Here is a 15,033-nt window from a genome sequence, read left to right on the forward strand (position 1 = left end):
TGCATTTGCCATTGACAGTGAAAGTATGTATGAGGAGCACTTCAAACACATCTCGAAAACACGATTTCCTTTTTTAAAAAACTCATTTAAAAAAACACAAAAACTGAAAATAAAAAATAAAAATAAAAAAATAAAAAAACACAAAAACTGGACTTGAATCAAAATGTTGACCATACCTTCAAAAAAATCAAAATCTTGTAAGTCATCAGGTAGCCGTGGCAGGACATCTGAAAAGTCCTCCTGGTTCAATTCCAAGTCATGTGGAATGTCAGTGATCTCATTGGCAATGTCATCCGGCAACTCATCAGCACTCAGCTCTGGCGTGGACGGGCTCCTGGGGAAGAGGACACGGTTGGCCTCACCACTCCCCCTTTACCTTCACACCAGTGTCCCAGAAACAAGTTCATCAAACATGAAGATGTGAAATCCTAACTCAAATGTCTCCTTTTCCTACTTTCAGAGACGGAAATGTGATAGCAAAAGGAAGATCTCACCATACACAGTCATGTAGTTCTCTGGCTTGTACCCATGTATTTAGGCAATCATTTTGAGATAATATGTTTACTTCATTAGTAGAATGAATTACCATTTTGTGTACTGTGTTTTAATACTTTTTAGTAAATTTCAAATCTAGTCAAAATAATAACTTAAAAAAATGAAATAAACAGAAAAAAGGGAAAATGCTTAGCTGAAACAGAAGCCTTTGGCTAACCCCTGCCAAAATTGGTAATGCACCAGATTTCTGATGTAATATTTCTGTTAAAACATACATGGGATTTCTGTTAAAACAGAACAATCTGAGAGTGGCAATTAAATTCTTGATTTCAGCATCTGCTTTCTATGTTATAGCCAAAAGCTTTATTTCAGATCTCACTCAATCAAATATCTGGTAGAAATTAGAATGAAAACTACAAAGTCTAGGCTAATCTATCGAATGGCTTCTGTAGCCCAGCCACAAGGCTAGAGAAGAAAGTAAGGCTAAGTGCTCTGAGAGCTATCAGAACATAGAAAGGAAACATAAGCTTTGGTGCTGTCACTGACCGGATCTGGGCAGCCTCCACTGGCAGTGAGACGCTGGTGGGCATGCTGAGGTTTCCTTGGGGCACTGCAGGGGGAATGGGTTTTTGGGGTCGACGAGGTCCACGCCTTCTCTTTTTCTTATGTTTTTTGGTAAGTGCAGGAGGCTTGGTTTTTTTCCTGGGTTTCCTCTGCTGCTGGTGCTGAACTTTACGGGAGCTATCTCCTCTCAAGAAATTATCCTTTAGAATGAAGAAATAGGCATTTTTAAACTGAGATTGTTTGTGAAAAACCCAACAGCTACCTGAAAGAAAATATATCTCTTAACATTGTATGGAACGCTTAAAACATGCCTACAACTATGCCTAAGAATAAGTAAATGAGAAAAAAAGAATTCATTTTTTAATTTAAATCAAATCAATTCAATATATACATACAGTTCATCCCCCACTTAAAGACACCATGAAACTGTAATAGGCCAAGGGAGAGATGTGGGTGGGTAGAAAGGATGGGGAAAAAAAGACAGTGGGATAGGTGTGTAGGGTAAAAATACAATGAATGAAATTGCACTCTAAAAAAAACTTACTCTTCCACAGGAAAAACATGAATACAAGTATACTTAAATATACAATGAAAATAGGTCAATAATGACATTAAGTACCTTCTAAGGGTATATAGAAGGAAAATCAATTATTTTTTGTTTTGTGTGATTAAAAAAAAAGTTGGATTTTAAGTCACTGGGGTGTTATTTCCGGAGAGTCACTTCAGCAGTCAACACAAGATAAACGGCTAAGGGCGATGTGAGCGGGGAATGGAAAAGCAATGCCCCGTAGGCACAGAATTGTCAAGATCTGAGAGCTCCTTGGATGTGGTGAGGATGAAAGGAAGAGAGCACCTGAAGACATCTCTGGGGTTTCTAGGTTGGGTGACTGTTAGATGATACCATTTGCTGGAACAGAGCGCAGAGTGGAATAAGGATTCAGAAGAAAAAGTAAGGAGTTCAGTTTGGCTCACAAACAATTTGGGGTATGAAGATTTTCTAGGCGATAGGAAAAAACAGCATGAGGGATAAAGAATGGGATGGACACGTAGCTTCAGAAATCATGACAAAGTAAAAGTCCTTCAGATAATTTACACAGGCCAGGGAGATACGGTAGAGAGAGGAGAGAAGACAACCAGACTGCAGTTTATAAAACGGTTGCAATTAAGTAAGCAGACGTCTGAGAAAGAACCAGCAAGGAAGAACAAGAAATTAACGATATAACCAGTTTTCTTCAGCCGCAACCCTTCAATCTGAATATTGCATTTCACTAATTCCAAGATACATATTTTAGTATCTCTGCAATTGAGATGCCTTTTACAACAATTGCTGTTGGGCCCAGGGATGGTCACTGTAGCTGGCACTGCCTACATATGTGCAAGGGTGAGAAAAGTTCTTGGTACTGTCACTGTTTGAGTCAAGATATGGACATTGTTGGTGTAACACGAAGAGGAAAGAAAAACGGTTGTGTGTGCAAAAAGTTGAGCAATAGGGGATCCCTGGGTGGCGCAGTGGTTTGGCGCCTGCCTTTGGCCCAGGGCGCGATCCTGGAGACCCGGGATCGAATCCCACGTCAGGCTCCCGGTGCATGGAGCCTGCTTCTCCCTCTGCCTGTGTCTCTGCCTCTCTCTTTCTCTGTGACTGTCATAAATAAATTTAAAAAAAAAAATTAAAAAAAAAAAAAGTTGAGCAATAGGGTATAAAACTGCCATCAGTGAAGCAAATACTCATTATTGAAGACATGACCATGATTCCTTTGTGGGTATTTTTTTTTTTTTTTTGAGAAAGGAACATAGCCACAAAGTAGACAAAGCTGTGCTATAGTTGATGTACATAGACAATACTGCCTTTTCCATGTCAAGGAATTCAGCGGAAACGAAGGAAAGCAATTCAGCATTAGGGAAGATAAAAAAAAAATCTATGTCCAATTAAGTCTACAGAAGCTATTTAGATAAATATAAAACAGAAATTATAGGTGACAAGAAATGCACTGTGCTGTGTTTTTATTTCCTGGTGGTATGTAAAACAATTGTGGTTTTTACAATTGACATCACCTTTAATGAATTCAGTAGTAACCCAAAACTAAATACGTAAAAAGAGTACGGACAACAGTATTTGAAAACTAATAATAATCACTAGCATTAACAATTATTAATACTAGCAAACAAATTCAAGACAAGAAAGAATAAGATTAAAGTATCAATTCAAGAAATCTAAAAGAAGTTTAATATGAGCCAAATACTTGAATCTAAACACAGACTCAAGTCATAAATGTACAAATTTGTAAAACAAACCAAAAAAAGAAAGGCTATTTCCCAGCCTCTGTAGTTCTCAGGCTCGATACTTGAGGTCTACTTTTATTATATCCACTATGTAATTCAACAAAGAGAGTCTGAGCAACCACCAGTTCCATCCCAGGCTCTCCCTCTAGGACCAGTACAGATGTTAGGTGAGGGAAACTTTGGCCCAAGATACACGTGTCCTACTTTAAAGACACTCCCATATCACCTAATTCTAGTGCTAGGTGTCTGTCTTATTCTCCTAAACTTAAACCTCGTAGGCCAACGTTTTTGGTAATGGGCCAGGTACTCCACACAGAACTACCCTGGACTGAGGTCCCACCATGCTCTTGGTAGTCCACCACAAAGGTCCTCTGTAAAACTGGAGCCCCTGCACCCTAGGACCTTTCCTAATGCCAACTGTTCATTGCCTACGCTATTTGTAAACACCATTCCCTGCCAACTTGCTGTCTCATTCTACTTACGTGCCAGGACACTGCCTTTACTAACTTACCATCCATTTTATGGGCTCATACTCATCAAATACCATGTTCTGTGTGCCAGCCTGGACTTCCTGAAGCTTGAGCTTCTTCTACCAATGGCTACTCTGTCCAGTGGAATCTAATTCCAAATTTCAACCTTTCCCAGCCATGTTTCTAACTGTTATTCAGCAATTACTTAATTGAGCATCTGTTCTAAGCACTGAGGATATAGCAATGAACAAAAAATGTTCCTGCTTTTGTAAAGTTTACATTTTAGTAGAGGGATACTAGCAATAAACTATTAGTTAATAGTATGATATTAGGCTGATACCAATGTTAGGAAGAAAAACAAGGTAGAGTATGAGGATAAAAAATGACAGGGTAGGGGCAGTCCGGGTGGCTCAGAGGTTTAGCACTGCCTTCAGCCCAGGGTATGATCCTGGAGTCCTGTGATCGAGTCCCACATAGGGATCCCCGCATGGAGCCTGCTTACCCCTCTGCCTCTCTCTCTTTCTCTCTGTGTATCTCTCATGAATAAATAAAATCTTAAAAAAAAAATGACAGGGTAGAGGGGAGGTGGAAGACTTCTTTGATGAAGTGACAACTGATTGGAGACCTGAATGAGGGAGGGAAGGAGGTAGAAATGGAGGAAAAGAACATCCTAGGAAAAGAGAAAAACAAGTGGAAAGCCCATGAGTTGGGGGTGTTGAAGCAGAAGCAAGAAGGCTGATGCTGCTAGAACTCCAGAAATAAGGGGAAGGTACAAGGTGAAGCAGGAGAGATTGCAAAGACCAGATGGGTAAGTCTCAAAGGCCATGGTAAGAATCGTGGATTTGATTCTGGATCTGATGGAAAACCACTGGAAGGCTCTGACCAGGAAACTAAAATGACCACATGAATATTATCAAAGGCTTGCTCTAATGGGCACATACTATAGATTCCAATTATAAGACATTCTAGAAAATGTAAAATCACAGGGACAGGAAGACAGTGGAGATGGAGGAAGAAGTAGACTGCAGAAGGGGAGCACAAGAGAATTTAGGGTGTTAGTGACATATCTTATTATGTAGTCGTTACAGGACTGTGTGCATTGTCAAACTCAGAACCGTAGACCAAAAACAGTGATTTTTACTGCATATAAACTCAAAGGAAGTGGAACACACACAGCCTACTCTGGCTGGTGTGTGAATATGTCCAGGTGGGGTGCAGGGCAAGAAGAAGGGAGACCAAATAGGAGACTATTATAGTAATCCAGGCAAAGGTGATGACCAAGGCTAGAATGTACCAGCCAAGCTGGCACAATGTGTTTGGATTCAAGACAGTTTGAAAGTAAAATCAAGAGATCTGTCCAGTTCTTTTCACCCAGTGTGAGTCTCTCACTGTGGGACTGATAGGCTACAGATGTTGGCTATACTAAGCTGTAATTTTTAACTTAAACAGTCCTTGTTATACATTTAGCTGGTTGCAACACCAGGATCACAGCTTATACTATTAAGTCCTGGTCCAATGGCCATTCAGTTACCCTGATGCACCCCTGAAACTGCAAAATGCTTACAGAGGGGAAAAAATGGTCTTATTCAGCTTTTTAATACATATACCTTACATACTACCTTGCAAATAGCAGGACTCAGCAAGTATTGGGGTAAAAACAGTAAAAAAGCACTTCTTTTAAGTAATGATAGAATTCAGATAGTCTACTAGTTCAGACATACCTCTCCTTCAAATTATTCTGAAGGGCTTATGATACATTAACAAAAGCAATAATTAAGTTCAATAGAATTATAGAAAGGATTGGTTTTTGGCTGAAACTTCATCAAATATCTAAGACAGTCACAGAATTGCATATAAAAAAAGCAAAAAATCTAAAGAAATGGGGCAAAGAAAGCTTGAAAAACCTGTTAAGTAGTAAGAAAATGTACCTTAATGAGAAGGGAAGTAAAGAATAGGGATAGACAATAAAATAATCATATGTGAGTAACTACTAAATACCTCCTAGAACATTTTTTTTAAAAAAATGAGGCTATGAAATTAATCCAGTGGCTCATGATCAGCATATATATTAATATTTTATATACATATTTATATATTAATATATACATTTACACACAGTTTGTACTAAATTAAGAAACATTTTCTACTGTGGATTGCTATCAGAAGTTTGAAAGCCTCAGCTGCAGAAAATAAAATCTGAACTCACCATTTTTTTGGCATGTTCTTCACACAGAGGGGTCTGGTGTGTAATGTCAAACACGGGCACAGAGCACTGCTGTCCGTCTGCAAACTTGGCCGTGCAACTTGAGAAAAGCTGCTGAGAGCGGTTCAAGAGGATATCTGTGGTTTTCAAAGTTAGGAATATAATGCACTGAAACTCAAATTATTTATTAAGTTTTAAATTTTTATATAAAATCTACTCCTGGAGTACCTGGGTGGCAGAGTCAGTTTAGCACCCGACTCTGGTTTTGACTCAGGTTGTGATTTCAGGGTCATGGGTTTGAGCCCATCTGGGGCTCCATGCTCAGTGGGGAGTCTACTTGAGATTCTCTCACCTTCTCCCTCTCCCCTGCAGCACGCACAAGCACGCTCTCTCAAAATAAAGAAATTAACCTTTAAGAAAAAAAAAATCTACTTCTTCCCTTACTTCTATTTGTAAGTAATACATTTTCTTATCCTTTAAAGCTGAAGGACCAACCCCCACTACTGATATGGGAAATGATCATTGTTGAATTTATCAGAAGATATTACTAAAGGAGACTATTTTGCTAAGGGCTCCGAATAGGAGTCTCCTTTATGGACATTCTGATTTTTGTTATTTGGAAAACAGAGGGTTGTTTCCTTCTTAAATACACTATCTCTTAAAAATTCCACTACAATGGTTAGAAAAAAAATCACTCTCTTTTAAGGAAAACTTTCACATATAATTCTCATCAAGAAGAATAAAAATTTTAAGATATAATTAAAAAAAGCTCATCTATCCAAATTTGATTTTCCATTTCCCATTTCCAACACAAAATTCAAATTTATAACTTATGAAAAATTACTTTTATATCAAAACTTTACCATTAAAACTGGAACATCACCTTTACTTTGTCAACATTTCTAAGCATCCAAACTTTTAGGCCCTAGCACATTTCCTCAAGACATACTTTACACCTATCAAGAAGGTACCTTTCTGTTTTACCTTTATGCTTTTATAGTTAAGGCTATTTATAAAACCTTTGCTGTGCAGAAAGGGCTGCTAAAAAAGTTGTGAAATTTTAATGCCAAAGAACAGAAAGGAGGGCAAAAAAGTCAAAGATAATAAAGAAGAGCAAGTAATTGCTACTGTATAAATTTTTTAAATGCTACTCAATTTTAAATGTTTAATAAAAGTGAGAGTAATAAGATTTCATAACCAGCCTGAAGCCCTTTACCACACAGGTTTTCCTCAAGTATATTCTGTCTTAATGTATCTTCTTTCCTAGTCAGTGATGTTTATCTTTCTTTCATTTCAAATCAGCACTGTGCTCCATAAAAAGAAATTATTCCCAGACCAAAAGGCACATTGTGTGTAACTTTCTTGGAAGACTAAAATCAGTTTTTGAATAATAGGACATGATTTCTCCATCAATAAGTGTTATAGTTGCTTCTCACAAGCTACTTAGAACCACTGCAAGAACCAGAATTCTTTTAATTTAAGTGATGGCCTCGGAAGAAATCAGCTACTTGGTATCGGTTTCGCAGATTCTAATGTAATTCTTGAATAAAGAGTCACAATGACAGAAGCAGAGAAAAAATTATTAGGAAGACATCATGAAAAAGAGAAGTTGTATAAAAATTTTAAACATAAAATAGTTCTGATTATAGAAGTCATTCCCTTGGCTTAAGAATGAAATACTAGCGCCCAATGAGTGAATACTTTTCAATGCACATTCAATTCAGTTAAGAGGATACGCTGGAAACAATGTCTGGTGAATGGAAGGGCTTTGTTAGGGCACCGTTCACCCTTCATGGTTCCACTGCATGCTGCTGGCTCTACCTCCCTTGACTTGGTCCGGCTTATGCTAAGAAAGCAAAGAGACAAAATTAACTTTGAAAAATGCTTTAAGAATCCAGGGCAACTTTTCAGCACTATGTTAGCAGATCGTAACACCAACATTTTACCTATGTTCATCAACTAAAGGTAAATAGGAGTTATAATGACCAGTTCCAGTATTTCCCCAATCTACTGACAAAACAATTATTGTATTATTATCGATTTCAACTATCCCTGTTTTTTTCCTATTTTAAGTGTTATTTCTGGTTCCTTTTACTAAGAGGCAGTGAGTAAACAAAAAAGTGATAAAGAACATGAGCCTAGATCAGTCAGGCCTAATTCTGAATCTCAGCTCTAACTCCTCCGGCTGCGTGATCTTGGGCAAGTTACTTAGCCTTGCTTAAGCATCAACTTTCTCACCTATCAAGTGAAGATAAGAGTACTTTTGACTGATAGGTAAGCACCAAAAGACACAACACATCTAAAATACTTACCACATATAGTAGATAGTATAATACCTAGTAAATGGTCAATGGTTGTTAGTTGCTGGTATTATTATCCTCATTAGATTTTGGTCATGTCAAGCTGCAAAAAACTTGATCTAATATAGGAGGAAGGGGATAATGACCTGCAGAAGTAACTGATTTGCTCTCCAAAATGAACTCACTTTGGATATATTTTTAAAACTTTTTATAATATGTGCAACTCCATCTTTCATTAAATGTTATCTCCACTCTGTATATTCAACATTTAAATATTTGATGCATTCACATGGTTCCAGAAACACCAAAGAATAAAAAGTTAGGCAGCAAAGAGTTTCTTTTCTACCCTTGTCCCAATTTGCCAGTTCCCAGTCCTTCTATATTAAGTATTCATTTCATTAGTTTATGGGATCTTTCCACAGTTTTATACAAACATTAAAAAATAAAAATAAACAATAATGAAGTTCTTAGAAGCATAAAACTGTCCTGTTTATTTGACTCTCTTATGCATCACAAACTGGTAGGACTTTACACATGTCTGAGGTAGGAAAAGCATCTACATAATATACTAAAATCACACGTGAGGCATCAAAATTATCTTTTGAATTGTTTCTGTATCTAAGAAATTCAGTGGAATGATTTATACTGATTAGAAGGTCATATAGAACCCAAATTACATATGAATTTACAGAAAATCTAAACAAAATTTCTACTATAACTTTCATATACACAGTAAATGCAAACAGAGAACCAGGAGCTGCCATCAAAGTTGCTTTAACTAAGAGTTCTGGGGAAAAAAAAGTAAGTTCTGCAAAATACATCAGAATCACAAGAGCTGGGAAGTGAGCCATTAAGTTAGGTCTGCAAAAAGGATACACAATTTCAAATGAAGCTGTACTATTGCGGCAGTTTATCCCATTCTCTTGGTCTAGATTAAATAGAAGGCAGTTCTCTATATTGAATGGATTATTTTTGTGGGACACTTCAGTAATCTGTTCAGCCATCTACCAAGCCTAGCATATAACACATTCCCTCATTTTTATCTAACCTAGACTTCGGAGGGAACTACCAGTTTCATTTTGTAAAACTGATGATATGTTCCAACTCAACAATCTTTCTCTTAAACAGTAAAATAAACTCAGTCAGAATTTCAATACCCCCCTGGATAATTGAGGTAAAAATGCCTGATGTTAGACAGATTTTATTATCCAAATAATCCCAACAAAACAAAGGGAGAATTTACCAAAACATTTTGATATTTTTTAATGTGAAAACACCTACTACAAGGTTCCCTTTTGTATGATTAGATCCTCTCCCTTCACAATAGTTTCTACACAAACAACACTAGCCTCTGCAGGATTGTTGGCTACAAGATACTCAGATGAGTTTATATACTTAACCTATTTCAGTGGCTTATTCCACATATTCACCAATATATATGACAAAGCTATTAGATGAGAAAGAATAATGTTACTCAGTTTATATTCAAACTGTATGTTAAAGAGTATTTATTAAAAAGCAGTCATTAAAGTTTTAACTTCTAAAACATTTAAAAGCAACTTTTTAAATGTCTTTTGAGGGGTGCCTGGGTGGCTCAGCGGTTGAGCATCTGACTTTGACTTGGCGTGATCCCGGGGTCCTGGGATCGAGTCCCACATCGGGCTTCCTGCAGGGAGCCTGCTTCTCCCTCTGCCTATGTCTCTGCCTCTTTCTCTCATGAATAAAAAAAAACAAAGTCTTAAAAAAAAAAAAAGTCTTTTGTGAAATTAGTCTTTGAAAGCAAAAATATCAAATAGCTGACAGCTGATTTTTTTGAGTCTAAAATATAAAGTACTACACTACCAATCACCAACAAATGATTATGGCTCACTGTTAAACGATTATCAGGGAGGCACTGGGCAATAAACCTTTTATTAAACATGAGTGACATAACCAAATGACATCAAATAAATTTGAGAACTGAATATTAGAGTTCACCTTGGTATCTGTTTAGTAATTTAGTTATCATGAAATTTTTTTTTTTTTCCCCAAATCACTGATGATGGTTTGGGAAATGTTTTGAAAAAAAGCAAGAGTGTGTGGTGGGGGATTGATTCTGCTGGTTAAAAATCATAGATAAATATAGTTTTCTACACAAATACCAAATTGTCTCAAACTCAAGAGTACAGTCCCTTACTTACACCTTTGACAAGGTCATAATAATATACTAGATTCAATGTACACAATGCTCTACATACAGATTGCTTCAAGCTGGACAAAACGAAGTCTCTACTGAAATTGTACACTTGAAAGCCTTAACTAACATAAATGTTAGGTATCATTATTTTAAAACCTATGTCAAACCAGTGAATTCTTTCAAATAGAGAACAAGTGTCTCTTCACTTATTTAATTTCTATCCATCAATGCTAGAGATTAAAAAAAAAGTACATTGCTCCTGCCCTCACAAAAATGACTGTCTAGCTTGGGGCGCCTGGGTGGCTCTGTTGGTTGAGCATCTGTCTTCAGCTCGGATCATGATCTCAGGATCCTGGGATCCAGCCTGGCGTGGGGCTCCCTGCTCAGCGGGGAGTCTTTCTCTCTCTCCTGGCCACCCCCCATTCCCCGCTGCTTGTATTCTCTCTCTCAAATAAATAAAATCTTAAAAAAAAAAAAAAAAAAAGATGACTGTCTAGCCTGACAGAAATATTGGTATACAATTCTACAATGAAGCAGGGTACAGAGCACAACAGGCACATATAAGAGGGTATCCTAACATAGGGGAACCTGGGAATGTTTCTCTGAGAAAATAAGTCTCTCAGTAAATAAGCTAATACTTAAAAGATGTTCTAGAATAGACACTACCTTCTCCCCTACACAGGAGTGGGGGCTCCTAGAGTGAGGGAATATACTGCAGGCAGCAATCATTATGTAGGCATATTAGACCACATACAAAGTTTCAAACAACTCTGAATATGCCAGGCAACAGAAAATTTTTAAGGGCATAGTAGTTTTTAATATATGCATTTGAAAAACAGGTTATTCTTTTTATGACAAATATAATGAACACCAAAATACAGAAAAGCAAAATGAAATTTCAAAAATATCTGCTAAAAAATATGATCAGTAGCTATAAAACAAAGGTTATCTTTTTTTAGTTTTGTTTTAAACCCTTTTCCTCTGATTCGTGATCACTATATAAAAATTAGAACAAACAGACTACTTATTTTTTTTTAAATCAATAATCCCACCCTCTAGAGATAGCCACTGCTAATATTTTGGTATATAAGCTCCTAAAAATGTGTGTGTGTATGTGTGTGTATACCTGAAGGCTGTTATGTGAAAAAAAAAAAAAAAAAGTGTGAAACAAACTCCATAAAGAACTATGTCTTCTAAATTGTAAAATTATTTCTTTAATTAAGTATGAAGATATTTTGGAATATTTCAATCCAATTAAGCTAGTATTTTTAAAAGGTACATAACCTAAATAAGTAATTATTTAGTCTTCACCACCTAATTTCCAAAATGGTAATAACACCATAATTTCTTCACTGAAAAATCAGATAACTCTACATATCCAATATATGGAATTTTAGTCAAGAAAATAGTACACACACATTAAAAATCATGTTTTCATAATAATACCTAAGAACATAGGGGGATAGCTATAATATATTTTTAAGGGAAAAAACTGGACACAGCTGTTAAAGTATACAGACCCAGTTTTACTTAAATACATACATAAAACAGAAACAGTCCAAGGATTGACGTCATATTATAAAGCCATTAAAAGCCATGTTTTAAATAATTATTATTGAGAAAAACGTCATATTCCAATATTAAATGGAAAAAAGGAGAAAATATATTATGCACATGGCTTGACCTCAATTTTGTGCTTTAATACATAAGCATGGCTCACTAGGGATTCCTTACACACGCATACACACACACATGAAGAAAAAAGACTAGAAAGAAACAATCACAATGCTCATAGTACTCATTCTCGGTTTTGTGCAGTGATATCGTGGAAATGTCTCCCTTCTTTATGTTCTATTTTTTCAAATTTATAACAAGCAAATACCTGGACTACAAACAGAAAAGATTTCCCCCCCAAAAAGAAATGCAATGTAGTATTCTGAAGACAGAAAATACGCTAGAAAGAAAACTTTAAAATAATTTAAGAAACCTAAAATACTACTTCTGTAGTAAAACAAAACAAAAACCCCAACAACTATAAGCATTACTTCTAATACATGAAATTTTTAAACATTGTTATCTTTTTAAAGACAGGTAACATTCCCAAATACGTTACTGAATAAATTCTAGTCAAACTCTGGCAAAGTAACAGCCAGGCTTTTACTGACAGCTTGTGGCGCTGTTCTTCTGCCACCTGTGTAGAACTTTATCTGAGCCACAAACCCAAAATGCCAACGCCTGATTATTTCAGGCTTAAACGCCCACTGCCCACTGTGTCTCAACGATGCCCTTGAAACACACAGAAAACGCAGGCGCCTGGGTGGCTCCGCGACTCACTGCTTGAGTGTCTGCCTCTGGCCCAGGGCTTGACCCCAGGGTCTCGGGATCGAGTCCCGCGTGGAGCCTGCTTCTCCCACTGTCTGTGCCTCCCTCTCTCTCTCTCTCATGAATATTTTTTTTTTTTAAGATTTTATTTATTCATGAGAGACACACAGAGACATACACAGAGAGAGGCAGAGACACAGGCAGAGGGAGAAGCAGGCTCCATGCAGGGAGCCCGACGCGAAACTCGATCCCGGGTCTCCAGGATCACGCCCTGGGCTGAAGGCGGCGATAAAGCGCAGAGCCACCTGGGCTGCCCATACATTTTTTAAAAAATCTTAAACAAAACAAAACAAAACAAACCCACAAATACAGAGAGCCGAGGCGAGGTGCCGAGAGGCGGTGGCGCTCACCTGGTGCGGCGGCACGCCGCTCTGCGCAGATCCTGCATCAGCTGCCCAGTGCTCTCGGGCTCCCGGCTGGCCGCCTGCAGCAGGGCTTTCCTAAACGTGTGCCGGCATTTCTTTTGACGCGATTCTGCCCGTTCCAGGCGGCAGAGGTGCTTATATTTCTGCTGAAAGTAAGTGCAAAGTTGGGTCACCCTGGAGCTCCTACTCTCCGTATCATCGTCATCTGACCTGGAAAGCGCAGGGAGAGAAGTGAGAAACCGATTAAAAGTTAGGCTCAGTGGGGGGTGTGGGGGGGTGAGGAAGCTGGTCAGGTGCAAAGGGGTTAAAATCTGTGGCAGGTGACCACCAATGTCACCAAGGAGGGGCTTTCCAGAGCTGAAGGCAAGTACGATATGTCAACAATAAATAAGGCAGCAGAGACCACCCAACTCCTTCAGATGCTTCCCTTGCTCCGCATGTCACAGTTAAAATACTTCATACATCAGGCTCTTCTGAATTTTAAGAGACTAGGGGGTTCTCAGGAAGAAAATCATTCCTTTACTTTTGCTGACTACAAAGTCTGAGTAAATGACAGGGCGGGGATGAGGAAACACTCAGCATCATTTCATTAAAGAGAGGTCGTACCAGAAATAGAGCACTGAATTCCACCAGGGTCTTATCAAAGAGCTGCCCTTTCAGATGTACTGGCTTTAACTACCCTTTTCTTGCCAAGCACTTACAGAATGTGGGTTGTAATCATTCTAGAGTATTTATTATTATTGTTGTTTTTATTTTTGACACAGGAGATACCTTAAACAACACCGCATACGCCAGGGATTACACAGAGGTGGCTGTGCATCATGCTACTGTGACCGACTGGTGGACCGCACTAGAGTGCTACCTTGAAAAGATGCTGAGACCACGTCTAGACTCCATGAGAGAGTCAATGGTTAGTCACCATGTCTGCCCCCAGTGATATTACAAAGGTCACCTTTTTATGGAATAAATGTAATCTCACTTTTTACTGTTAAGGATAATATACACTAGACTTGAAAACTGGTGTTATTTTACCTTCTTTAAATGGCACACACGTGATACTACCAACCATATACTACCAATCTTCTGTAAATCATTGCTTGGTTTCTCTCAACTTTGTTAAGTGGTTTCATTCTCTTTTCCTTCAGAATAGCCCATATAGGTTAGTTCGCAAACTTCTGGTCTAAAAAATAAGTCCTAAGAAGTATTTCTCTTCAGTAGAGTGACTACTACAAATATACCAACTGAAGGCTCTTACTTCAATCTTTTCATTTATTTAGCATTCAACATTTGCTGTATGTCTACTATGTTGAGTACTATAAAGGAGAAAAAAATTTAAGCGGCTTACAATGCAGTTTAGACAAGATAAACACATTGCCAAAGTTAAACAATTCAAAAGATTGAATCAGTAACTAAAACCGTGGAGCAGGCTGCCTGAGGATTCAAGTATCTGACCTTCCATTAGAAAAATCTAGGAGCTTTTCACACTTTGAGATCTACTGAACCAGAATTTCCATGGAATGGGACCCAGGAATCTTTATTTTGAATTGTTCCCGAAGTCCCATAGCAGGTTTTCATTTGGGAATTCTAGTCGAGCCAGGAGGTACTATAAATAACCTTTGATGTGAGGCAGAGAACAATTAAGCGACAGAGAGAGGTACAGATATGGCTAAAGTGCTACTGAAGTTCACTAGCAAGACTGCAGGATGAGGGGCTTTGTAGAGGAGATGCCAACAGAACTGAACTGTCGGGACCCCTGGGTGGCTCAGTGGTTGAGCGTGTCTGCCTTTGGCCCAGGGCA

The 15,033-nt window shown here is 37.9% G+C and overlaps 1 protein-coding gene across 7 annotated transcripts in view; it reads right to left on the reverse strand.

Annotated features, from left to right (window-relative positions):
- The window catches only part of INO80D (INO80 complex subunit D), a 68,613-nt gene that overhangs the window by 13,782 nt on the left and 39,798 nt on the right, over positions 1-15,033 (reverse strand). For all 7 annotated transcript variants that reach the window (XM_055345151.1, XM_055345157.1, XM_055345155.1 and 4 more), the window contains 5 exons: positions 13,221-13,445; positions 7,749-7,858; positions 6,016-6,149; positions 1,042-1,259; positions 177-334 (listed from right to left, as the gene is read on the reverse strand). In XM_055345151.1, coding sequence (XP_055201126.1) covers positions 177-334; positions 1,042-1,259; positions 6,016-6,149; positions 7,749-7,858; positions 13,221-13,445 — 845 coding nt within the window. The remainder of the gene's footprint in view (positions 1-176; positions 335-1,041; positions 1,260-6,015; positions 6,150-7,748; positions 7,859-13,220; positions 13,446-15,033) is intronic.

Source organism: Nyctereutes procyonoides, unplaced genomic scaffold (genome assembly GCF_905146905.1).
Source record: "Nyctereutes procyonoides isolate TBG_1078 unplaced genomic scaffold, NYPRO_anot_genome, whole genome shotgun sequence".
Taxonomy (NCBI): domain Eukaryota; kingdom Metazoa; phylum Chordata; class Mammalia; order Carnivora; family Canidae; genus Nyctereutes; species Nyctereutes procyonoides.